Genomic DNA, 27,553 nt, shown 5'->3' with positions numbered 1-27,553 from the left:
GTTATATTGTATTACAGCCCCTTAATTTGGATTGATTTACAATGTTACCATGAAAAATGTCTTGAATTTTAAGATTTCATGATTGGTGGATATTATTCATTGCAATACATTCTTCCTCTAGTTATGGTTCTAGGCTTCTTATAAGGTCACAATTTTCCCTGTTATCAGATGATTGTATGTTTGTAATAAATTGAAATGAAATATATTTGAAGAATTTGACATTGATTAAATCCAGTTAAGTAAAATAGTATATCTAAATATATTGTACCAAAAGCAGAAAGTGTCCATTATTTACCGAGAGAAATTGTTTAGTTTGCTTAATTTTATCACTTTTATCAGTCTGTGAGACTTAAATATTTTAGTCAATTCAAAATAATGTATGGAAAAATTTACTGTGTAAACAGTTCTTTCATTGTGACTTTCCTTAGTATACAATGTGAGGAGGAAATTGTATGCAAAGTGATTTGAAGATTAGTTCTTGATGCACTCTATGAAAAATTTTCTCTGTATAAGTTCTGCACAAAGTATCTTTATCTGCAGCTATATATATTTATATGTGTGTGTATATTGGGAAGTATCATCACTATTATATTGCAATGTCAACATTAAATAGTGGACAATAAAATACTATGTAATTGTGCTGCATTTAAAATTTGTGAATAAAGTGTTGTCTTTGTATTTAAAGTATTTGTATTGACAGTAATATATATATATATAAATTCCAATACCCTGTTAAATTATGGATCACTATGGAACTTCCTATTGTTTCTTTTATACTTTTGATTGAATTTGGATAGTTTTTAGGAATTCTGAAAGCAGGAGTCTATAAACACAAGTAACCAACAGTAATAGTGGGAGATTTACTTGTAATTTAATGCCTTAAAGAAATGCTGAATGATATAGTTATATGAAACATATCTTCAGTTCAGATATTTAAAAAAAATATTTATCTGATTTTTGTCTTAGCTTTCAAAAACATGATTGAATTTATATTCTTAGACTATAGCCTCATAACACTCATGAGGATTTTTGATATTTAAACATATATACCTGTATACCTCTTTTCAGCAATTCTACTATACTTGATAGGAACTTCATATCTTACACTGGATATATATTTTAAGTAAGTTTTTGCCAGTTTTACTATTCTGAAAAGAATATCCATATTTAAAGAAAGCTGCTTCAAACATATTGAGGCAATTGTGGTTTTCACCTAAAGAAGAAATATGGGAATTTTTTTATGTATTTTTTTTTTTACGTGTGTTAATAAATTTCTATTTGTGCTCTATTAGTGGCACAGTAAACATCAGATCTATAATAAATTTCTTGCTGGAGCATGTCTGGAGTGACAGTAGCAATGGCAGCAGTTATCCTTTGTGTAGAATTCATTAAGTCCCGTATATATTTTCACGATAAATAATGTTTTTTTGATGTATCCCCAGAAGAAATCCATTTGGAGTGAGGTCAGGGCTACTAGGTAGGACTTTCAGCACATGAGAAACAAATGTGCTCAACATTGTTTCTGATGTTCCTCGCGAGACCGGTGGTTTTCACCATCACAACCTGTGTTTTTTTTAATCCATTGTACCAGGAGTGCATGGCTTCATGGTTCGGGGCAATGCTACTCTGATAGGTGTTTCTAAAGTTACATTGAATAAGCGTATTTGCTTCAGCCGAGTCAGACCCCGGTGGCCTGTCACATGTGATATATTTTTAAAATCTTGTACATATACTTGCAGGTATTAAACCAAGTCTGATCATTTGGCCTGTTAATATGAGAAAACAAATGCTCTCAGGTGAGGTTTAAATTTTGCTATGATATTAGTATCGAACAAACGAAAGAAAGCAACACCGTAGATGAGAAGGACTTTGTTCTATAAAAAATTTAGTATTATAACACAAGAGTTCAAATGCCTAGAGCCCAACAAAGTATGGCAACTAGATTCTTGGACAAAAATGTTGGCGAATTTTAATAGCTCTAAGCAAGCATTAGCAAAGTTATTATTATTTGGAGGTTATTGTAAAGTTGGTGAAAATTCTACAATAGATACTAAAAACGTGCACATCATAATTTGGATATTATATAGATGCCATGACAGATATAAATCTCCACAGGTACACTTCCTAATCCGAGAAACTGTGGGATAGATTATTTCCTTAAGATGGTTGAAATGGTGCTATTTCTTCACAGCAATTTAGCATCCAGATACAATGCAGAATGGCTGGTAAGCACAGATGCTCTTAAAACTCTTTAGAATTATGCATTGTCGTATGTCATCTAAAATGACCAAATGTATGTATGAAACAGAAAAATATGAATACATGATCATCGGAAATAATCATATTTAAAAAACGGACACGTTAAGGCGATAGTAACCTCGAAGTAACGAAGAATGGCAACTACTGCTACTAGCAGTTGCCTGACCTTCACCGGGGGATGTAACCCTCACTGTGACTAGCGTGTTTGCACGTGTGCTGTGTAACCAGGCTAATACGGTGTGGACTGCCCAACAGAAAGCTCAGCAAGTGAACAGTTACCACATTATTAGCTGTTATTTTTTATAATTCTAGCCTGGATGTGGTGTATAATGCAGATTTTCAAATGGGAGTACAGTAAAAGCAGTCCAACGACAAACATTAAAGAAACAGAGAAGGAAACCATATCCAAGGTCAAGTTTATTCGAAAATTGAGCACAGAATTTCAAATAGACACAGGAGTACGGAAAGCCAATAGACTATCCCTGTTGCTCTTCAATTGTGCTCTTGAAAATGTAGTACGGGAATGGAGAAAAACTGAAAGGCATAAAATTAGACTGCTTAGCATTTACTGATGACATGGCATTAATTGCCCAAGATACCTCTGACGCACAAAAACAACTTGAACTACTACAAAAACAAGCAGCGAAAAATGGATTACAAATCTCGTTTGAAAAAAACAAAATTTATGACTGACATCAAAATCACATCAAATGAACTTCTAATTGGCAATAACAAGATCTTCAGAGTAAATGAATTTAAGTATTTAGGTGAATGGATTACAGAAAACTGTAACGGGAAAAGAAATCTATTGAATTGAGACTCCAGAAAATGGAGACTGCTTTTCAGTTAACAAAAAAATATAAACGAAAAGAGCCTCTCTTGGAACTGCAAAATCCGACATTATATAACTGTAATCAAACCTGAAGCACTCTGTGCTTCAGACACACTCAATCTCCAACACAAAAAACACCAAATAGAAGTGAAAGAACCTAAAATAATGAGAAAAGTCCTTGGGCCAAGAACCAAAGATGGTGTAAATTATCCAAAGCCTAAAGCAGAAATATATTTTAAAAATCCCAAAATCAGACACAATGCAAATGTGAAGAATTTAATTCATGGGACACTTAGAAAGAATGGACCCAAACAGACTAATGCACAAAATACATGCATTCATAAAGAACAAGGCTACTAGACCGAATTGGTACAAGCTTACAGAAAAAGACTTGGAGGCATTAAGATTACCGAACCTACTTGACTGGAATGAAATCAGGAAAATCACTCGCATGGGGTTTCGAGGAAGAAGAGAAGACTACACAACATACATCGTCAGAGCAACGAAAACAGATCCGATCGTTGTGCATAAAGGAATACTGGGCCAACAGGAAGGCGTTTTGTGTGGTTCTAAGCACCCATTTCTGAATAAGTAGAAGAAAAGCAGTACAAACTGAGTTTGTTTAAAAATCTCTTAACACCAAACATTGGAAGAATTTTCCATTTGGAGTTTCATTGTTGCGTTTAATTGATTTGGAATGTGTGTTTATTGAATTTTAATTCATGTGTGACATAGGCTACTCCATATGCTACTGGAGAAAGAAAACTTGGGCAACAGAATATTATACAGAACCGTATTTTATATACAGATTACAAATTTATGAAATACATTAATTAAAACTGTGTAAATTTGTTTTGATGTAGCATTGCCACATAAAAAAATTCATCATTAAAATATTACTTAAAAATTAGTGAGTTCACAGAAATCAACCAAAAGTGCTAATCACGTTCTAGAAATTGGTGCTTGGTTATTTATGACCTTTCTTTCTGGATAAATATAAATGATTTGAAGTTGAAGCTTGAACAGTAAGTTCAAACACACACAATGCTGTAGAAATGGAGATCACCTGGTCAATATTCATAAATCACAAAAAGTCTTGATATAAGATATACATTAGCTAGGAAAACAAGATATTCATGAGTAAATTTGTATTGTTACAAAGATGACCGTGTAAAAGTACGTGGTTAACATACTTGATTTAATCTGCATTGCCTGCCTTCAATTCTGTGGTGTTTTTATATTATGATGTTTGACATTACTGTTGTAAAGTTAAATACTTTTGATTAAATTATCTTTTGAGTGGGTCTCCTGCAAACTGTTCTGTTGAATAACCTGTTGCAGACTGGTATACTAGAGCACATTAGTCAAGTTTTGCCAGCACTAAGTCATGTACACTTTCGGTCAACACATTCATCTGCAGGTAACTGTCTCTAACAATGTATGTTAATAAGATTCGACACTCGTGGTGAGTACCTGAATAATGCTTATTAACACTCACTGTGATAGAGATGAAAATTGCTGCAAGCCTCAGTGTTTTCTAATTAAATGCACTTGATCTCATTTCTTATTGATTTCTCTAAATGTGACATGGCTCTTGTCTGTTACAGTTTTGCTTGTTGGTAGGGATTTGAATTCCATTTAACTGATATAAGCTAAATTTGGCATATCAGTTACATCTTATAGGATATTGTAAATAATGAAGTAGTTCTAACTGAAAATGATAGTTGCTTGAATGTATGATCTGAAACTCGCTGATTTTCCAAGCAACAGAAACTTAGCAAATCCTATGACTATAATAATGACTTTTCCTAAATCGGTTCTTGAAAGCCTATACAGTATTACCTTGCTGAATGTGTGATCTGAAACTTGCTGCTTTTCTAAGCAACAGAAGCTTGGCTCATCTTTGGAATATCATGGTAACTTTTCTGAAGGCTATATTACTTATTTCACAAAGTATACTTCTCCACTTCTTAACCCAAACAATTTTTTCTCAAAATGGCTTACTGTTACACAAAATCGATTGAAAATCTGTTGTCAGTTAACAGTAGTATTTTATTGTTAGAAATTAAGAGGTTTGCAAAACTCTACATTTTTGGCAAATATAGTTCTTGAAAAGTGCACAGGTGCTTACATGAGTAAAAGCGACTTTTTTTTTTTTTTTTAGCAGGAAAATTTGTCGTTTAATTATTGTGATAACTTCGTTTACTTACATTTCACATCACATTAGCAATTCTGACAGATTTTTTCCTTAACTCATTGTGGACCGTGGACGGCGTAAGACGTTTTAAGCTTGCTCCTATGCTGCGGGCCGTGGACGGCGTAAGACGTTTAATGCTCCGCGCGAAGCAATGCTGTTTATATTAGTCATCTATGCATTCTTACACCTTAGTCAGCGTTACTGGTTGTAGCAGGAAGTTGGTTGACCTTTTTGAGATAACCGTCGCGTTGAGTGGGCTTATGTTTATACTAGCTGTTTTAGCGGGAATATCTCAGCACTTCCTCGCGCGTCAAGACGGTACTTGAGATTTCAATGCAGTGCGTGACGTTCTTACCGAGTGTAGTATAATGGCTTATAAAACAAAGTTTCTTACGGAAGAAAAAGTATTAAGTATTGTTCACAATGATTATTCTGGTGATGAACTTATTCCTGAAATAGACTCGGATAGTGAAAGTGAGAGTGACGAGAAAATTCAGATTCCCGAATCCAATAGGCCTATAGAGAAAAGTGAAGTGCCTGATACATATGATCCTAGTTATTGTCCACCCGTTCCACCATTTACAGAGAATTCAGGAATAAACATTCAAATAAAATATAAGCAGGATATTTTGAGTTTCGTGAGTATTTTCATGAATGACGAATTTTATCAGTATGTGTGTGAGCAGACCAATCTATACGCGAGTCAAGTGATAAGTGCGGCGCCGCGGCCTTTCACAAAGAATTGGATCATGCAATCGTGGAAACCGATTAGTCCAAAATCCTGATATAAAAATATACTGGACCGAAGACCCTGTTTTTCATACTTCAATATTTTCTAATACATGTTCCAAATACGCTTCCTTCATATTCTTTCATTTCTTCACTTGGGTGGCAGTAATCATTATGCCGAAAATACAGATAGGCTGTATAAAATTAGACGTATTTTGAAACCTGTGACACCAGATATCACATCCTAAATATTTACTAGTGGTAAGCACAAAGTATCATTTTTCTAACATTTATAGTTTAGGAGTAATTGTAAATTGTATTAAGTGATGCAAGTCAAGAGGGCCGGGCATCAAAATGGCCGGTCCAGGCATTCAAGTGTCCCGCTCAGAAGCAGGTACTGAACGTGTTAACATGAAACTGTCATGATGGCTGCAAGCTGTGTATGGTTTGTTGGTTTGAACTCCACATAACTAGCTGCTCCTGTCCTGACTTTATTGTTACGATTACTATTATATTCCTGTCTTTTTTTTTTTTTTCCGAAGAACAGTATACATAGTATTTGTGTAGTTGGATTTTTGGCTGACATGATTATTCCTTCACTGAGTATGCCTGTAACAAAACGCCTTAACAGAAAGAATATTAGTGTTTTTTTGTGCCCTTTGTTACAGGTTGTTTGCATTCACTCATTGCCATCAGCAATGGAGTAAACTCTTCATGTTTCAATAAAATAGAGGAAAACATGTCATTACACAGACATTTATTTTGTATTCAGTAGTGCAGTGATTGTAAAAGAAATGTTGATGTATTCATCAAAACTCAACAAATGCATGCATATATATCTAGTTTTGCTGAATTCTCAACTTCTTAAAGTTGAGCAACAATCAGAATTATAGGGTTTCGATAATATGAACATCAGATTTGAATACCTGGCAGTGAAATTACAGTATATACATAGTCTTACCATAAATACTGGCACAAAATTTTTATTAAATTGAAACAAAATGATGAAAGATGTTTCAGTATCTCATTAATGCCAGTTACACAGATGTGGATTAATTTTTTCATTCAAATCACCACATTTGGCAAGCACACTGTCCTATCGAGGGAATTCTTCTCTGCCTTCATAAGAGAGCACTTTATGTTGGCAATATTTGTGTGTGTGTTCTTGCAAACCATGTCCTGAAGTATGAACCACTATTTGTAGTCACGAGGTATAAAGTCCAGACTTCAGAAGGCCAATCAGAGGTGGAAATGACGTTGGAACTTTGGTTGCAAGCTACTTCTTTATTACATAAGCCTTATATGCTGGGGTAGAGTCTTGCTTAAAGCTCCAGTTCCGATAATGGAGGAGTGTGGTATGGAGGCTCTTAACCAGTCTCTACAGCACTGTCTCCTGGTTCTCTTTAGCTGATTCTCATTCATTTTGTGGAAATGGAGCTAAGTGGTGCCCCCTGGAAGCTTACTTTCTTCCCACTACACTGTGACTGATGTAGAATAAAGGTCTCGCATGGCCCTAGGAGCCTTCCTGGTAGCTTCTTTCAAACATGCAGCATATACCTTGTCTTTTTGAGCATTACGAGAGGCTATACTGAAAAGTATTCGTCAGTGTCCATTTGCCATGTGCTGTGTAAACATTTGGTTTGATGAGTCTCTATGCTTCAATTCATTTGTGAGATGGTGTTGTTTCTGTGCACATAGCTCTAGATCACTACCAACACATAAAACAGACATTTTGGATGTTATTAAGTCATGGCACTGGCGAGTAGTCTTAGTACCATATTTCTGCGCTTGTGCCGTGGCTTTCAGTAATTCTGGAATCCGTATTGTGTGTGGCCTTCCTTTTCAGGAGTAATTTTTCACAGTTCCAGTCTCTTAAGGAATGCTGGTTGGTGCAAAACACAAATTGGAGATTTTGGGCTTCTGGAGCATTTTGAATTTATCACTTGCCTGCTGTATGCAGTGCAACAACTGCTTCACAATTTTCATAATCGCCCCAGACCATGGTGAAAACTAGTAAAACTTCCTGTATATACTGAGCAGCTAACTATGTGCGTCTCGTGTCATGTCTTGGGAATCTCAAGGTTGCAGACCAGCAGATATGGATCAATTTCAGCCTGAAATAGTGAAATCTGCTGGCAGGTCACGTCTAAGAATTTGTGGAATAATAAGAGGGAGGATAGATAAATATGGCTTTTAAAAATATGATCAAAATTATTTGTTCAAAGCTGGCAGAGAGAGGGTTCAAATCTTGTGCTACAGACGGCAGGCACTGTCTTGGCAAAGTCAGGAGTAACTTGTGAGTAAAGATGGCATGTATGCTAACATCATCCACATATGTGCGGAAAAAAGAAATGTTGGAAGTGCATGGTGCTCTTTCCTTCGATTGCAGCAATGCCTGCAGTTCTTTGAAGTGGGGCAAGTAAATCTTGCTGATAAACTGCATTCCAGCCAAATATTTCAGCACTGTTCACTGTCAGAGGTGGGTGCATCTGCAGTCCTTGGCAGTGCTCACTGGATGACAAAGAACCTGTCTTATGAGCAATTAATGTAATCTTTGGACCATGTGATACATTTATGTTAAAGGAGGTTGTGGCTTTCTGGAAGGTGTGGCAAGTAGTGATGAGTCCTGGATGTACCACTTCACACCTGAAAGAAAGCAGAAACATTCAGATTGCCTGCCACAAAAGAAATTCAAGGTCACCCAGTTGGTGAGAGAAGTTCTAATGATATTCTGGGACTTATATATTATATACTTTCAAAGTTTGTTCCAACTGGGGCCACTTTGAACACAAATCTTTGCTGGAAAAGTGGCAAAGTGCTGTTGTACCTTCATGAGACAAACTCCCTAGCAGAGCTCTGAGAAAATCTTGAGACTTAATGATGCTGTTTCTGTTTGTGCAAAGTCCAGAAATATGGCTGGGATGATGTACTCGATCATTCACCACAGTCCAGATCTTGAATAATCTTTCACCTCCTTGGACTGCTGAAGAAATTCCTACGAAGTCAATGATTTGGTTCATATGAAGTGAAATTAGCCATGTGTAGGTGGCAATACTCCCAAAGAGCAAAGTTCTATGAAAGAGGCATTTTCAGCTTGATATCTTTCTCTGTCCTATCCTTGGCTTTGACAGTATGAAAGTGAGGTATGAGCGATGCTAGTAATGCCATTCCTTCTGCAGCCAGTCCCTGCTATGAATGGTATGAAAATGTTGCTCATAGGGTTGGTTGGTGCATGCATTTCAGTGGGCTTGGCAGACTGATATTTAATAGCAACTTCTGGCTCGGTGAGGAAAGCAACAGGAAACTACCTCGCTCCTCATTTCCCTAGTAAGCTTCTTAAGTGATGCCTAGGCCATCTATGGCAGCTGATGGCGGAGCTGTTGATGATCCAAGCAGCTTTAGGGCTGAAGACTGAACATACATCATGATGGGAGAAATGTCTCTAGAAACATGGTTCATATGTTGAGGAATAGGTTAAACCTGTAATTTTCAGTGCGTATTTTGGCATACTCAATGAGTAAGAAAAACTAAGTGTTGTACAGATAAGGACATTTCTTGCAGTAGAATAGGAATCTTCCGTTAGCAAGTCTTGTACAATAATGGTATGTCTGCATGATTGTTCGATTCCGTATTCAGTGATTTCTTATGGTGGTATTGATTGTTTTTAAAGGAAGTACAACTTGGCAACCGTCCTCTTAGTGATTTCAGACTTAGGTGTGGAAACGCAAGATGTTTCTGTGCTTGATGTATGGAAGTTCATATTTCAGTCCAAGATGTTTGCTGAATGACACCTGAGGACTTGGGGGGGAGATTAAGTCAGATTTTTGTGGTTTGGATTCCACGTAAAACTGGAGGTCCTGTGGCTATGGTCATCCTATCAAGTGCTGTAAAACTACATGCTTCTGTCTTTTATCCCTTTTTACCATGATAAATGGTGTGGGTTACTGTAGTCGTGTCCTAGTTCATGAACCATGAGCAACAGTTGAGTGGCTTGATAAGTGGTCCTATGAGTCAGAATACCAGTTGCTATGGAATGGGAGAGGACACATATCTATACATATAAGAATTTTGTCTGTACATTGCTCAGAATTTAAAAAGAATTGTATTTTTGTATCGGTCGTGTACACAGTAATAAGGAAATGCACTGTTTAATTTTCTGTCCTGTATGTATGTATGTATGTATGTATGTATGTATGTATGTATGTATGTATGTATGTATGTATGGGCATCACAAGAAAATGGCTGAAGTAAATTTAATGAAAATCAGTGTGTAAAGTCAGGAAATGATGCACTACAATCTAGGCTATGAATAATTTTTAATCACACAGACAGTAATGGTAGTTTAGGGGAAGGCTGAAGATTTAATTCTCAAATATCCATGTTATTAATGGTCCTATCAATAAGTACTACATAACTAAAGTTGCATAGAATTAAATTTCCGATCATTTATGTCTTATACATGTTTACCGTACCGGCTATGATAACATAAGAATGAATTTAGACTTTTGCTGCGTAGTCCATGTTAAGGCGAAGCATTGTTAAAAGGCAAATATTGTTTAATCGTTTAAACTGGTTATGGTTTTTGTCATGATTGTCTTAAGGTATAAAACCGCGTGGTCATCGGTCCGTATCGACCATCAAAATGTGGAGATGATCATAAAAAATGAGAAAAAATCATAAAGGGACCATCGCTTGAATAATAAGACTAGAGGGAGTCATGAAAGAAGGGAAGACTGACTTTACATTAGATGCTTTAATATCCCAGAGTCGGAAGAAAACTACATGTGAAGGCCTACAATATCAAAAGCTCATAAAACTGATCAACGATAACATTTCATTGACCATTGTTGTGATGTGATTTGACTCTTCTGTTGTCACTCATTTCCAATAGATGGGATTACTGCTGCGTCCCAAGTAAAACAGCATGCCTGATTATTGGCGGGAAGTAACTAGGAACTTAGATAATTTTGTATATTCTGAGTTATGGCCGTCCTTGTGCTCCGATGACTGGGACTTCACAACCCACCGGGGGCTCCAACCTGCTAGAGGAGAGATCCTCATTAGGACTATGTGCATGCTGCTTCACAGAATTTACCAGGCTAAGAATATTCTAAGGAAGGACTAAAGGAGTCCTGCTTCCATTTGTCAGGCGAGGTACTCCTTGGTGGCAAACAAAATTGAATTCAGTGGGAAGCTAGCAGTATTAAATGGGGCTTACAAAGAAAAAACTGAGTCAGAAAAGAGGATGGGTCTCGTGTGTTATGAGTTAACGATATTTGGGTGAGGGAAAATAACAAGGAAGAGACAAAGTGTTCTTAATTGGTGTTAAAAAGGTAAGGGTTGTGTGGTGTAGGGCTGTTCGTGAGGAGTATTGCACGCAACAAGGTTTCTCTTAGGCACGTAAATGAGCAAATGATGTGGGTAAATTTGACAGTTGGAGGAATAATAGGGCCAAAAATTGTCTATTCACCCTGAGGATGCGGATGAGGAGGAAGTTGGCAAGTTTTATGAAGCACTGAGTGACATAAGGTCAACAGCAAAGGTAGGATAGTACTAATGGACTATTTCAATACGAGATTTGGAAATAGAACTGAAGGATATGAGAAGGTGATTGATAAATGTGAGGAATATATGGAAGCTAATAGAAGTATGGGGTTAGCAGTTACAAATACATTCTGTAAGCGTAAGGCTATTCACTGTTACACATGAAAGGGTAGGGACACCAGATTCATTAAAGACTATATCATAACAGTTTGAATTCTGGTAATATGTCAGGAACGTGCAGGTATTCAGGGGATTATTTTAATGACTGTAGTGAACTAAGTATCTCTAGCCTTAGGATAGAGAAAGTGAAATATGGCTTCAGGCAAATAAGAATAGAGAATCTCCAGCGTGAGGAAATTAGGAGTACACTGATATGATTGGTGAAAAGTTCCAAACAGTGGACAGTAAGCAGGTTCAGAATATAGAAAGTGAATGGGTGGCATAAAGGGATGCTGTAGTAGAAACATTAAGGGAATGCCTAGAAACATCTGTGTGTAAAGAGGGGACAAGAGCAAAAACCTTGATGCAAGGATGAAGTGAGAGCAGCTTGTAAATATAAAAAGAAGGCATATAAGAAATGGCTCCAAACAAGGACTGATGCAGGTAGTGAATTGTATGTAGCTGAAACAGAGTGAAACAATGACCTTTGAATCCAAAAATTTGTCTTGGGAAGATTTTGGAAATAATCTGCAAAGGCGAGGTCAACCGTCAGGGAAACTTTTCTAGACAGTAATAAACCATGTTAGAAAGGTAGGGAAGAAGGAAATGAATAATATTTTGTGTAAATCAGCTGGGCAGGTGGAAAGAATATTTTGCTGCAAACAACAGCTCGTGGGCTGGACAATAATGTAAGTGAAATTATGCTTGAGGAAGTGGTAAGGATGATAAATAAATTCCATTGTCATAAAGAATCAGGAGTAGATTAAATTTAGACCTGAAATGAAGAAATATACTGGAGAGGCAGGGGTGAAATTGCTTCGTAGTGTATCAGGATTAGCATGTAATGTTAGTAAGGTACATCGTGATTGGACGAAAGCAGTAATCTAAAAACAAGAGATCTGGAAGATTTGCAGCAACTATTGAGGTATTTCATTGATCAGTATACACCAGGCCATATGTTCCCTAGCATTTGGAAGGGACAATGCAGTTACTGGTTGAGAGTAAGTTGGAAGGAAATCAGTGTGGTTTCAGACTACATGGTGGGGGGTACTGTTGGAAACTGATTTTCAATATGTGCCACGTAACTGAATAATGCTATGGGAGGAATGGACAGTTATGCCGACGTTTCATCGATCTAGATGAGTGATATGATAAAATACCGAAGGAAAAGATGTTACCTGTACTCCAGGACTACAGGATTAAGGGCAGATTATTAAAAGCAATCAAATACATTTGTGTTGACATTTGGGATGTGGTGATAATTGATGGTAGAATGAGTTTAGTTCAAGGTACTTAAAAGGGCTGGACAAGGCTGTAATCTTTCACTTTTGTTGTTCATAGTGTACATGGATTATCTATTGACGGGTGTAAAGAGGAAGGAGGGAATTCAGTTGGATGGAAATGTAAGCAGTTTGGCCTATGCCAATGACTTGGTCTTAATGGCTGATTGTGCCAACTTAGGAATGAACTTGACTGATGAAGCTGTACTCATAAACTGGCTTTTGTGGTACAGTTATGTGAGGCAAATGGAGGAGGGTAGGGTAAAATTAGTAGTACCAGGCGAGTTAGAGTTAGTGTGGTTAGAGGCATGCGGCTGTGAGCTTGCATCTGGGAGATAGTGGGTTCGAATCCCACTGTCGGCAGCCCTAAAGATTGTTTTCAGTTTTTCCCCATTTTCACACCAGGCAAATGCTGGGGCTGTACCTTAAGGCCACGACCACTTCCTTCCCACTCCTAGCCCTTTGCTATCCAGTCTTTGCTGTAAGACTTTTATGTGTCAGTGCGTCGTAAAAAAAGAACTATGGTGGTTAGACTTGGTTTTTGATTATTTAAAGATAATGAGGTATAGAACTATGCAACACCACAGAACTTTTTAATAACTGCTGGGTACTTCAGTCTGCCAAAACTAATTTTAATAAATAAATTTATAAACTGTTGCCATTGATGCTTTCACGGCCCGTACTTAAATTCATGAACTGTCGGATAAAATAACATATAACAGAATTATACCTGATATATCGTGCACGTACACAAAATAAGAGAAATGAAAACCCATAGAACTAGTTACAAGTGGAGAATTATGGTGGCGTTTAGTAAATTTACAGAGGCTTGCTTTAAGACATAATGGTCTATAATGAAGATGTATGTAAAATATTTATGGAAGTGCGTAATTGATATTTGGGTTGTCTGCTGGCTCTGTTCTGGCGGGCAAGGTTCGAATTAGAGTAGATCGTAGTTTGGACTTTACATGAACATATTCATTGTAGGATATATCAGGGTAAGCAACTTGTACACTTTTTCATTACCTTAATTGACATGTTCTGCTTGGCTTTCAAACTAGTGATTTAATGCTAACTACAGTTATATGCTGTAGTGTTGTCTGAAGTTTATGTAAATATCTGAAAGTTCAATTTGACATTTCTGACTTTAGTGGTGCAATTAGTCAGTCGACCTTCTGTTTTCAAGATTGCCAGGATGTGATTCCGGCTGAGGTTTGTGGCGTTACAGGATGTTCCCATTTGACAACTTCACTTGGTTTCTTATCTATTATAGAAATTATGATGGACGAAAATGTCACACCTTGTACCCGTTAGTCATTTGTGGTCAGTTGTTAAAATAATATTTGTTGTTGTGTTTAAAATTGGTAACAGGTAATGACTGATGTAGGAAATGCTCAGAGATTTGTAATTAATCCAAGACATGGATAGATAGGTGGCAGAACTTGAGATGGGGAACTTAAGAATGATTTGATATTTTGGAAAGTATAAAATATTTCACTGTAGATTAAATGAAAGTTGAAATAAAAAGTAAACCAATGAGATTTCTTTCCTCTGTTTTCTTCTACTGTATTCTTGATTGCTAAACTGATAAAAGATTGAGTTAAGCAGAAATATTTAAGAATGTAGGTACTTCCACGAATAACATGAAGGGAAAAAATAGTCATATTAGGTTGGAAAAATGTGAGAAGAAATAAGGTAGGACTGGTGAATTTTAGATCTTGATGGAGCAGTTTGGCCATACCTTTCAAATTCAGTAGACACCTACCAACTGAGATTGTGTGGTAAGGAGAATTGATTTCTGTGTGCATACAATCTACTCTTTAACATTTGAATAGCCTCTATTACACATAGGTCAGTTGTAATTTTTAATACTTTTTGTAGTGTATGATATACTCAACCACTTGCATTACATCACAGAGTTTAAATTTCTTTCTACATTGAACAGCTTCGTTATTGAGGGGATAGGTAAATAGTTTTACGTTTCCACCAGTCTTCAATATCAGACTAAATGTTTTTCCTGTACCTATCAGTTTAAAATAATTTTGAGATTAAAAGGAATTAAAGTGAACAAGGCTGAGTTGCTTTTTGGTCATTTTTCATTGCTAGATTGGAGTGGCATTGTACATTACAAGGTGAGAAGTAACTGGTAACATCTTTATAAGGGTGTGTTAGATTATGAGCACAGAGGCTGGTTGGATTCTCAAATAATGCCACCCTATTTTATGTTATAGGAAAACTGTAGAAACAGACGGTGGTGCCATAATAAAGTGTTGTAAGGAAGGTTATTATGACTATTCATAAGCCTCAAACAGGGCTCTCTGCTTCATGAAGGCAGGTATAAACTGGTTTTCCCTTGTTTTCCTCTTTGAATGAAATTCGGAGAATGCGTTCAATTCACAAATTGTGTCCTTCACTAAACATAGAGATCTCCAAGCGAATACATGGAGTGTGTTATCTTACTACGAAGTACACCTCTATCTTCTCTCATAGACAGTTGTTTGGAATTTGCACTAGTATTATTTGTGAAACTAGCTGCCTTAGGAGCTTGGATTGTGACCTCAGTCGAACTTGGTTTGCTTCAACACACAGCGAATGTTTCCTGAAATACTTTTGGTGTGTGGATTTTGGACTGATGAGCTAAGTCACTTAATTCTTGTCTTCTGTTAATCTTCAAGAGAAATTAATTTCATTTTATGGGTCCGTAAACCAAATTAAAATAATAAGCGAGTTAATTCCACCTTTTGAATACAAATTGAGTAGTGTTTATTAAATAAATATTTAAAGGGACTAGTTTCGACCTATTTAAAGGTCTTCTTCAGGCGTATCATGTGTAGAACAAAGTATTTGATACATAGTGGTTTTAAAGATGGTCTTAAAACACAGAAGTTTGACACTATGAAAAATTGTTTTTAGAATTTCATGAAAACACTTTTCTTGTAAAAAATTAGTTCACTTAGCTGTAGGAATATATGAGAATAAGAAGTCTTTAATATTCTTCGTAGTATTCAAGAACGTAGATACAAATCGAAATTCACAGTCTTAATGAGATGTGGAATTTGGCATATATTCATAATGTTGTTGTCTTTTGATATTCTTCATCTTACTGCGAAGCATAGATAGATACACTTAAAATAATTTATAATCTTGAGATGTAGAGTTGAGCATATATGTGAAGTATTGTCTTAGTTGAAATGTGAGTTGAAACAAATGTTATTGTAGTGGAAAGGAAATTTTATATAGTTCATATAAAATTAGACCAAAATAATGCAAATCTTGATTCGTCACTCCACAGAACAGATTTCCGCTTCTCCAGTGTTCAGTTTGATCTGTTCGAACACCACCAGAGTTGCTGAACTTTATTTTCATGTTATGGGACTTGTGTGCTACTGCTCTTCTGGAACATCTGATCTAGTTTTAGTGGGCCTCTGTACACTGCGTTCTGATCGAAACAGATACTTCTATTGCTGCATGATACTGCTATCGGATATCAGACATCGGTTGTGCCATATTTTTCACAATTTCAAGTTCCTGGGTTGTGCGATTTCTGTTAAGTTTAGGTCGCCTAGAAATTGCACCATTGGCACAATGCCCGTATGCCTTCTACTTACACAGGATGAATGCTACTGTTGATTTAGGCCTGTTTAACTTTACTGCATTCACCCTGCTAGACAGCCCACAATCATGCCCTTATGGAAATCCATAGCTCTGTACCTTGTGCAATCTCCTTGTTAACTGGTTCTCCTACATTCTGAAACATACTTTCAGCACACAAGTTAACTGAAGTATTAAATTACCAACCATCATCAGTGCCCTATTACTTTTTGATGGTGTAAATTGAATACATATATTATTACCTGTTAAAATTACTCTTCAATTGTAAGACTTTTCATGATTTTTAAATTGAATTCAAAGGTGTTTTTACATAAAATTTAAATACATCATATTCTTTTGTGCATATTTGACAAATTTTTATTATGTCATATCTCTGATTGAACATTCAAGTATATGGGACTGAATGTGACTTTGTTGCATTCTGTTTTATGATTTAGAGTTACCAATTAATTTATTGATGTAAACTGTGAAATTGACTGCTATCTAGCACTAAAAGTGAAACTTTTTAAGGCTGAGTAATTACTAATTCTGTCAGGTAGGAACTGGGTGCACTGCCAGAGGTCTGTAATATTCCAACTGTTGTGAAACTGTTTCTTTAATTTTTTTCTTAAAGATTCCCAGATTAGACCCATGGTCTTGAAGTAATGACTAGAACAAACTCTCTGATCCACAAAGGAACCTTTTTGAAAAACATTGTTAATGTCATGAATAGGGCCTGGATGTTTATGTTGTCATATTTTTTTCTTTTAATTATTTCCATGGAAAATGCAAATTAAGCATGATTTTGTCTACGGTGACTAAAATCATGCAATTTTCGCAGATCATATAAAGTCATATTTTGGCTCTTAACTTTTTTTGTCATTTTCTGGTAATTTTTCATATTATGGTCTTATTTTCCCGTGAATCTTCGTGTTTTTGTCATATTTTTATCTTTTTATTCCATTTTCGCGTAACTGCTTTCAGTCGTCTCAAATATGAATTTTTCACATCACCTAGTTCTTGTCAGTAATTTCTTACATTATCTTTTATTAAAAATATATGTTTACGTGAATTAAGAGGGTAAGCTGTATAGGAAGAGACAGATGCGTATAAAGTGACGGAATAGTGAGCCTCAATTGAACTCTAATGATTTGATGTTTTTCAAATATGGCCCAATATCATCCTTCAATGTTGAGCGTCTTTTTCCCGTTACAAGTCAATATTGCTTGAAAATAGATTGTTCCTATTTGAAAACTTGTGAAATATATGTAATTTGCTATATCTTAATTCCTTCTGATTGCACGTCAAAATGTCATTTATTTCACTCTGTGCAGTCAAGAGTTACATTTGGAATGAGTAATTAAATTATGATGACTTATTATTGAATGTTCTAGATTTTAAAAGTATATTTTCAATATAATGTTAATTTAAAGAACAGAAAAATGTTGGAAGATTTCTAAAATGTTACAAAAAAATTTTAAAGTCATATTTGTCATATTTCTAACATTTTTAGGTCATAAACATCTGGCCCTTAGTCATGAATATCACAGATTCCTCAAATTTTATTGCACTCTTCTTCTTCAGTTAAGTGTACAAAATAATACCAGCACTGAAGAGCTCTACATAATTGGTTCTGTGATGTATCTTAAAATTAATCTTTATTGAGTATAGAAAATTAAAGCCTTAATAAATTGGGGGCAATAAATCTCTCCTAATTATGGTTTTTGATATTGATGCCTGAACTGCAGTGGGAAGAAGTACTTCTTGATGTCCAGTTTGCATACTAGCATTCTAGGTACACTACGAAGTCAAAGGTCTCTCGCACTCCACTATATGCATAAAGTGCAGCGTCCATCTGTGCCTTCAGAGTATATAAGTGCAGGCACAATACATAAACTTCATGGACTTGTTTTCTGTCGGAATCAGTCGATTGAGAATGGGGTGAGTTCAAACGGAGTATAATTGTAGGGCCCACAAGTTCGAGCATTCAGCCAGTGAGATTTCTTTTAAGTTAGCTGTGCCCAGGTCCTCTTTTAGCGGTGATACTGAGAATTGGAAACATTATTGAAGCACTGAACACAGTCATCGCTCTGGTGGACCTAAGAAATTGACTGATAGGGACCATACGTACTGTACAAAGCAATTGTGATACGTCCATAACTCTTGCAGGGGACTTCTTTTGCAGGTCATTGATAGGCGACAGGACTTGGTTTCTAGGGTTGTGTTGCTCCGAACCTACTGATCACAAGAATGAATTGCTTAGAGTGGTGCAAACAACGCTGTCGTAGGTTTGTCGAGCAGTGGAAGTTGGTTTTATGGAGTTGACGAGTCAGAGTATATGCTATGGCACTCAGATGGGCATGTGGGGACCTGACGGATGCCTGGCAAATTGCATTTACCCGAGTGTGTTGTAATGACATTGAAATTTGGGGGAGATGGTGTGATCTGGGGCTGTTTCTCCCAGCTAGTGCTCACACTGTTCTTTCTGGTCAGTGGGACAGTGAACACAGGTTCTTATGATAACATTTGAGAGACAATAGCATTTTCTGTATCAGCATCATGATGATTCTGTCCACAAACAAAGACCATTGCATTGTGGTTCGTAGAAAATCGGGTGAATTGCTGGACTGGCTGGCTAAAAGCCCAACCTGAACCTCATGGAACATTTTTGGGATGAACTAGAGCAGGGATGGCGAACCTTTTCCAACTAGTGTGCCATTTTAAGTCTGGTTTATTATTCTCACCTTTAGACTGTGCCACTTGTTTTCCATTAAGGGATGTCTACAACCTACAACACCCCCCCCCCCCCCCCTCTGACTTCGTTTCCAAATTCCCGATTATGTTTCATAATATGTTATTTATTTATTTATTTATTTATTTATTTATTTATTTATTTATTTATTATACATATATCTTGTAAATACATTTGATTGCATGGCTGTACCTCAATTATGGACACAACGGTTTCCTTCCCACTCGTAAGCCTATCCCATCGTCGCCACAAGTCCTATCTGTGTCGGTGCGACGTAAAACAAATTGTAAAAAAACTATTAGATATAAAAATCAAAAGTACTAATATTCAGAATGGACTTCAATTCCTCCATTAGCTTCATTATCTTCCCATGTTGTAGTTTGTACGCTCAACAATTAAACTCATTTCTCCCTCATCACATTTCCATAAGGAAATCTTAAAGAAAAAACAGCTATCCTTGTTTGTAAGGTCCCATTCATGCTTTCATCAAAACATACTGCATACATGTGGAAGTTATCCAAATTAGCTTTCAACTGCTCTCTTCTTCACTCATTTTTATTATTCTATCCTTGACAGCAGTTCAGTTGGCTAGCATTCCTTTAATTCTGTTAATTATTAGTTGTTTGTTAGGGAAGTTTTCAAATAACGTGCCGGACGTCAATAAGAAACTTTCTTTCAACAACTCACCGTCATGCATGCTGTATTATGCAGCCTCACTGATATTATTCCTAGGGTGGAAATATGATACACAAGAACTAGTTTGTTTTGTGTAATGTTCGATATTTTGTGAAACGAACTCTCTTCTTTCTTCATTTGAAATGGAACAAATATCTGAATGACCAGTCTTGAAATTGCGTTTTACATTAAATGTGGGGGATAGAATCGTTTCCGAACACAGGCAACACATCTATTTATCAGTCAGAATTCCCTTGGCCAGAGTTCTTGAAAAATACGATCATCACCACATTTGTTAAGTTTATGTTCTTTTCGGCACCGAAAATATGTTTGCGATACCCGTATACAAAACCACCAGAAAACGACACTATCTCACTTGACTTTCGGAGCTATCAATGTAGCAGTGTTGCCATATTGCACGTCCGAATGGAACTAGTATTTAGATTTTCGATATTTATTTCTTACACGTGAAACACTATAAGATATGTATTGTCTGTAGTACAAGACGTATATATAAAATATTATGTTCATGTGGTGTGCCACCGAATTCGTGTTCGCGTGTCACCTAGTGACACGCGTGGCATAGGTTCGCCATCCCTGAACTGGAGCATTGGTTGCATGCCAGATCAGTTTGCCCAATAAAGCGGGAGCAATTCTCTGCCATACTCCAGGAAGAATGGAAACAAATTCCACTTTCAGTATATCAGAACTTAGTTGAAAGCCTTCTACAAAGATTATATTCTGTAATAGCAAAAAGGAGTTCCTATATACTATTACATGGCTGCCGTCTTTGGAACAGACAGAAGTAATGTCAGAAGACTTTGGACGTTGAATCAGACCAATATCCGTAAGTGCGTGTTTTTTCTTTAGGTTGGCATTATATATATTTTATTTAGTGTGTTGATTTTATATGAAAGCCTGTGTTGATTTGGGGAATCTGGCACTAAAAAGAATCCTCATTTGAGAATGTCTTCATGATATTCCAGGTGCTAAGATCTTTTAAAACTGTGCAACAAAATGAGTTTGGAGTCAACATTTTCCTTCTATAATATTTTGTTTAATATTCGTTTACTAGGAAGTTTTGTTCATCATTACAATGACGACTAGAATAAATCATTAATGTCAATACAGGTTTGCCAAAGTCTGTTATATATTCATTAATTATATCTTGCAAGGAAGTTATTTTAAATACTGCATATAGTATGTGTGTATGTTGGGTATTCAGCCCGAAGGTTGGTTGGATCCTCAACAGGTTCACCATTAACTGTCATAGATGGCCTAGGTGTCACTAAAGAGGCGTACTAGGGAAATGAGGAGTGAGGTAGTTTCCCGTTGCTTTCCTCACTGAGCCAGAAGTTGCTATTGCACATCAATCTGCCAAGCCCACTGAAATGTGTGCACCAACCGACCCTATGAGTGACATTTTCACACCATTCATAGCAGGGACTGGCTGCATAAAGAATGGCATTACTAGCATCACTCATACCTCAGCCACTTTCATATTGTCAAAGACTGAGACAGGTCAATGAAAGTAACAATTTTATTCTAGCCCATACCAGAAGACATAGTGCACTGTAAACACTACATCTGGCCAGCAAAGGCCTGCATATAGTTAACTCATTTCTAGTTGCTTAATGAACTGTGAATGATTGAACACTAGCTCTCTGACACTATTATTAAGAATAGCCATGCTCATGTTGAATTAGCACATCTGGTTTCCATCCAGATGGTTTCATATTTTATGAGCTGATCTAGAATGTTCGTACCGAGCTCGATAGCTGCAGTCGCTTAAATGCGGCCAGTATCCAGTATTCGGGAGATAGTAGGTTTGAACCCCACTGTCGGCAGCCCTGAAAATGGTTTTCCGTGGTTTCCCATTTTCACACCAGGCAAATGCTGGGGCTGTACCTTAAGGCCACGTCTGCTTCCTTCCAAATCCTAGCCCTTTCCCGTCCCATCGTCGCCATAAGACCTATCTGTGTCGGTGCCGCGTAAAGCAACTAGAAAAAAACAAAATTGTGTCATAAATATATCAATGAGCTTAGAAAGAAAGGTAGCAGATGTATGCACCTGCTGAAAGTAGCGCACTCTTTCAGAATTTAACTGGATGCATCAGCAATTGCCTTGTTAGCAGTCACATGTAATCGTAGCTTCCACAATATATATATATATATATATAAAATAAGTGTTTTGTCTGTACATTCCTCAGAATTTGAAAAGAATGATATTTCTGCATCGGTCGTGTCCACAGTAACAAGGAAGTGCACTTTTTACTTTTCCATAATTTCTGTTGTATGTATGTATGTATGTACACGCATCACGAGAAAACGGCTGAAGATTTAATGGAAATCGATATGTAAAGTCAGGGAATGAGCCACTACAATCTAGGCTATAAATCATTTTATTCACGCTGAGTAAAATGGTAGTTCAGGGGAAGGCCTAAAATTTAATTCTCAAATATTTGTTATTACTGGTCTTATTGATAAATACTGCATAACTAAAATTATATAGAATTAAATTTATGATTATTTATGTCTTGCATATTTTTACCGTACCAGCTATAATAACATATATTCTTGAATTTGTATTTTTGTTGCCAAGTCCATATCAGTGCCGAGCTACGAGCAATGGGTAAACATAATTTAATGAAAATCGGTATGTAGTTGGGGAATGAGGAACTACAGTCTAACCTATAAACAATTTTATTCACCCTTGATGAAATGGTAGTTTAGGGGAAGGTGCCTAAAATTTAATTTTTAAGTACCTATGTTATTGGTTCTATCAAAAAGTACTGCATAACAGAATTTATGGAGAACACAATATCCGATCATTTGTTTTGTTCAGTTTTCCTTACCCACTATGATAAGAATGGTATTTCACAGTCGGAAGAAAACTAAATATGAAGGCCTACAATATCGAAAGCTCATAGAATTGATCAACAGTAACATTACATTGACCATTGTTTGTTGTGTTGTAGTATGTCTCTTATGGTGCCACTCATCTCCGATAGATGGGATTACTGCTGGGTACCGAGTATAACAGCCTGCCTGAATATTGGCGGGAAATAGCAAGGGAGTTAGATAACTTCCTTCTCTAGCATACCATTTCTCTGTTTCATACATTTTCTGGCCTGCTGGTATGTAACACAATGGTTCATCATGGCATTCCAGCTGTTCAATCCCTACTCTGAGGCACTGATGTTAATGAGCAGTGTGCACATTTAACGGAATGATAGTGGAGTGTTCACGGCTGTCTGCAGCCTGGTCATTCCAGCTGCGGAACTTCGGAATGTTAGATCAGAAGTGTACTACTGTTCGTTAAGTAAGAAAATGTGCGGTTTTGCATTTGATCGAGTATTTCATATGATACCATTGCTTTTAATCCAGACATTCCTACTGGGGTCATTGTATTGACCTATGTTTATTTCAGCTGGGAAAACCACTAAGGCAGTCTTTCTGACGATGTAAAAAGGCAGTTAGAGAGTGGGAGCCTGCCATTATAATGAAAATTCCCCAGCTTGATTGTGACTAATGGTAGGTAATAGGGCCTACTCATGTGTACACTTCCTAACCTAGAATTCTGTATACAATGCAGAATTCCACAGTGAAACACGGGTACATCAGGTACTTACTATTATACTTCAGGAAATGATTTGCAAAGAAAAATTGAAAATTGAAGTTAACATTATAGAACTAACTAGATATATGGACTTCTTGCATTTACCCATTCATTTTCCCTTTCATTGAAAAGTCTTATAACCTCAATAGAAAGAGATTTTCTCCTCAATATTTAACATCAAAGAATGCAATTTATTAAAAAGTTAAGATATTAATTTGAGGTAACAAAACTTGTTCAGTTTGTATTAAGTAAACATGATTTTAAATAGTAAATATACAGAATATTCTTATATTCAAGTTGTCATTTTCAGAAGATGTACAAACCATTCGAAAGTTGTCTTGTCCTCAGCAAGAACCTTCCCAATTAATTAATGTAGAATATATAAATATTTTTTGGATAATTTACATTTGGAAATTTAATTCAGTTTTAAGATGCCTTGTTAGAAATATAATTTTTAAAATAAATTACCTATTACATGGAATTTTTATTTTATGGATAGTGGAGAGAGGTCAAGTAGTTTGCTCACTTGTTATGCAGAGAGCATGATGTTGCTTTATAGACCTTTATGGGAATTTGTTTTACCTTTTTTCACTAGATGAGAAAGAAGTAGACATGAAATTTTACTGAACAATTTTCGTATTAAACACAGGAATTTTGATGATCTGTGTTGAGAAATGTGTGATTCCTTATTTGAAATATTAAACATAATTTGGTTTCATGGCCTCACATAAAATGAATGAACTTTTATTACTTCTAAATTACTTCCAGTCATTAGGAGCTTGTGTCTTTTGCAGTTTGCTACACTAACACACACAATGACTCCCATAAACACTTTTAAAACTGTTGTCAGACTTTATCTGCAATAAATGAATTATATACATTGATTTCCTAGTGGGCTAACATAATATTTGTGATGCTTAAGCTTGATGTCTAAAATTTCTTCCATAAGTCAGTCCCAAAACTGATCTCTGATTTGAAGTCCATATGTTGATTCAATTATTGTGGCAGGGAACTATAATTTTGACATCAGAGTTTTGGAACACTAATGCGTGATCTTGAAAGAAAATTGCATAGAGCTAAGACAGTGCATATTCATGACAGGACAATAGAGATCCGTTCAGCGAGGAGCCAGACTTCACTGACGGTGACCGCCCGCCTGTAGACAGTGTCCCCCCACCTGATGTGGAGAACAAGTGGGGTCGCAGTGACATGGAGGACCCATTTACACGCAATCCATGGGCCGATGACTCTGTCCACAATCGCAGGTATTGTTATTTCCATAATATTCACATTCGTGATGTTACTTGTTAGGCAAGTACCAAAAATTGAGCTCATGTTTCTTTTGAAAGGAATTATAAATGTTGAAAAGATAATGAAAGCCTTATAGAAAGATGATCATGAGGGATGAAGTGGAGAGAATTAATGAGCATATAGGACTCCATTTAAAAACTTGCACAGTTATTATTGAAATCAATTGAACTTGGTGGAAATTATTATTAAACGTTATCTACTGAAATATTTGCTGCTGTTTATATTTAGAAGAGAATATGTCTTCTCTGTTTTAACTAACCCTTGCTTAGTCATGATACTGCTTGATATAGCTCTGAATGTAGTGAAGTTTTGCGTTTGATTGGGACACTAATCAGACAGCCTGAATGCCTAACGTCGAGCTCAAACCTCTTGACATGTTACATGTGCCAATAGCAGTACTGTGCAAGCACAATGTTCCCATATTACAGAGCCATCATGCATGACAGCTGATATGGCAGGCAACCTAAGAATGGCCTTAGTTTCTTTTTCCTTTGGTTAAAGAAACAGTTATTCAGGAAATATGTTCTAATATATCAACTGTTTTTCAGAAGCTAATGACTTGCAGCAACATGAAACGTATCTATAAAATGCTCCCGTTAGAAACATAAAACAAAATTGCGCGCGGGGCCAGAGCACGGCTAGTGGTGTGCCCCATCCTGGTCACCATTACTATCTTTATCATTATTACTGTTGCTGTCATCTTGTAGTTAAATAATAATGGGTTCCAAAAATGTTTAGTCGAGCTATTACCTTTGCAAAATAATTTTTGTTCAATTTCTCTGCTTGTTTCAAAGTCTCCAGTCGTTCTTGACCTGCATGTTCTGACGAATAACACCTGTTTTAGCTGTTCCTACATGACACAGTCTATCTGCCCCATTCCCTACAGGCACTTTCGTGCTCGCATTTCTAGCCTAGTCCTGCCAATGATTTTTCACAGTAATGTTTCGATTGATCAACGTGTCATCTAGGTAAAATAGAGGGCTTGAGTCACCTGATTCCCTGATTATAAACGTTGGGTATGAGAACTTCAACCTTGCTGTAGTGTATGACTTTGTTCCGTGAGGTATTTTCCTCTGTCACAGCTTTTCTGCGCTGGAATTCCAGCTGTTTCAGTAGTCTTTAGTGGAGGAAACTGTTGTTTAATAAGAATTTTTCTCTCGGCAAAAGTGTTCATTTCTTGGTTCTTGGAAATTCTGCTTTATCTTAAAAATCGTTCATTGCACGTTTTCAAAATTATCTGAATTTGTCGTCCTTTTAGAAACATCCATGTGCTTCTGAGGCTAGATGAACAATTTCTTGGCATCCTTTGTCTTAATCCTTCAAGATTCTTTGCATTCATGCAACACACTTGACATACCGAACGTGCTCCGGTGGTTAAGTCTTGGCACTTCAAAAATTTGAGTTGTCTTATGGTTTTCTTCAAATGCATATTTTTGAGGAAACAAATGCTATACACCATTTTCTGAACTTTGCTACTATGTTTCATGTTGTGCGTTACTGTAGTCGTGTCCTAATTCGTGAACGGTGGGCGACGTTTTAGTGGCCTAATAAGTGGTTCTGTGAGTCAGGATACCAGTTGCTGTGGAATAGGGGATAGCATCTCGGATACATTCTGAGTCGTGGTCCTCCTTGTACTCGGATGTTTGGGAATTATCTTATACTGGTGGTCTGTAAACTTTTAAGAGATTCTCACTGGGATAGTATGTAAGTAGGGTAGCATCCTGCTTCACTAAATTTTCCAAGCTCAGAACAATTTAAGCTGGCCTCTTACCTATAGGAGTAACAGCATCTCACTTCCATTTGACAGCTGAGGGACTACTTGGAAACAACTTGCTGAACAAAATGGAATTCGGTGAGGAGCTATCTATACTATTAATAAAAATGAGGCTGTTCTGTTAGCTTGTTCCAGATAGACTCGGAAGACTACTGGACTGATAGAGCTGAACTTTAGTAAAGGTTTAGCTTAAATTTCCGAATCGTGTAAGGGATACTTTTAGTTTTGATGTATTTTTCAGTTTTTAACTAGTGGAGGATGTTACAGGGGTATGACCCAAATTTGGGCAGTTTTTTATCTACATCAAGTAAAATAACCAGTAAACAGTTGGCCGTATCAAAAAATTAAGTGCATTATGTGGCCTTGAAATCAAATTTTCTACAAGAAATGTCACGTATTTTCTTCGTAACTCTTATCATTTTTCAAGAAAATACCGCTTTCCTGAGTTTTACATGCAAGTAGGGGTCGCATGAAGCCATATTCATATAATTTATGTTAGAATGAGTGCGCCATTCTGTGAAAAACTTCTGGATGTGGTAGGAATTGATATTAAGGTAAGCGGACGAAACAAGGATGAGAGAGAAAATTATAAAGTGGCCATAACAGGTGTTAAACAGAGGAAGGGCAAAGTGTGGTGGAAGACTTCATCGGGAACACCATAGGATGCAACATAGTTTGTCAGGCACGTAAATGAATGAATGATATGGGTAGATTTATCACTTGCAAGTATTAGTATGAGAATTATCTGTGTGTTTGCCATGTGAGGGTACAGGTGAGGATGAAGTCGATAAGTTTTATGAAGCACTGAGTGATATAGTCTGGGTCAGCTCTA

General features: G+C 36.5%; 1 protein-coding gene across 8 annotated transcripts in view; it reads left to right on the top strand.

The window, feature by feature from the left end:
* ZAP3 overlaps positions 1-27,553 on the top strand; it is a 491,484-nt gene that overhangs the window by 204,679 nt on the left and 259,252 nt on the right. For all 8 annotated transcript variants that reach the window (XM_067155237.2, XM_067155235.2, XM_067155234.2 and 5 more), the window contains one exon: positions 24,738-24,901. In XM_067155237.2, coding sequence (XP_067011338.2) covers positions 24,738-24,901 — 164 coding nt within the window. The remainder of the gene's footprint in view (positions 1-24,737; positions 24,902-27,553) is intronic.

Source organism: Anabrus simplex, chromosome 11 (assembly GCF_040414725.1).
Source record: "Anabrus simplex isolate iqAnaSimp1 chromosome 11, ASM4041472v1, whole genome shotgun sequence".
Lineage (NCBI taxonomy): Eukaryota > Metazoa > Arthropoda > Insecta > Orthoptera > Tettigoniidae > Anabrus > Anabrus simplex.
Note: the sequence above shows the minus strand (reverse complement) of the source record. Positions and strands in the feature narration are given on the sequence as shown.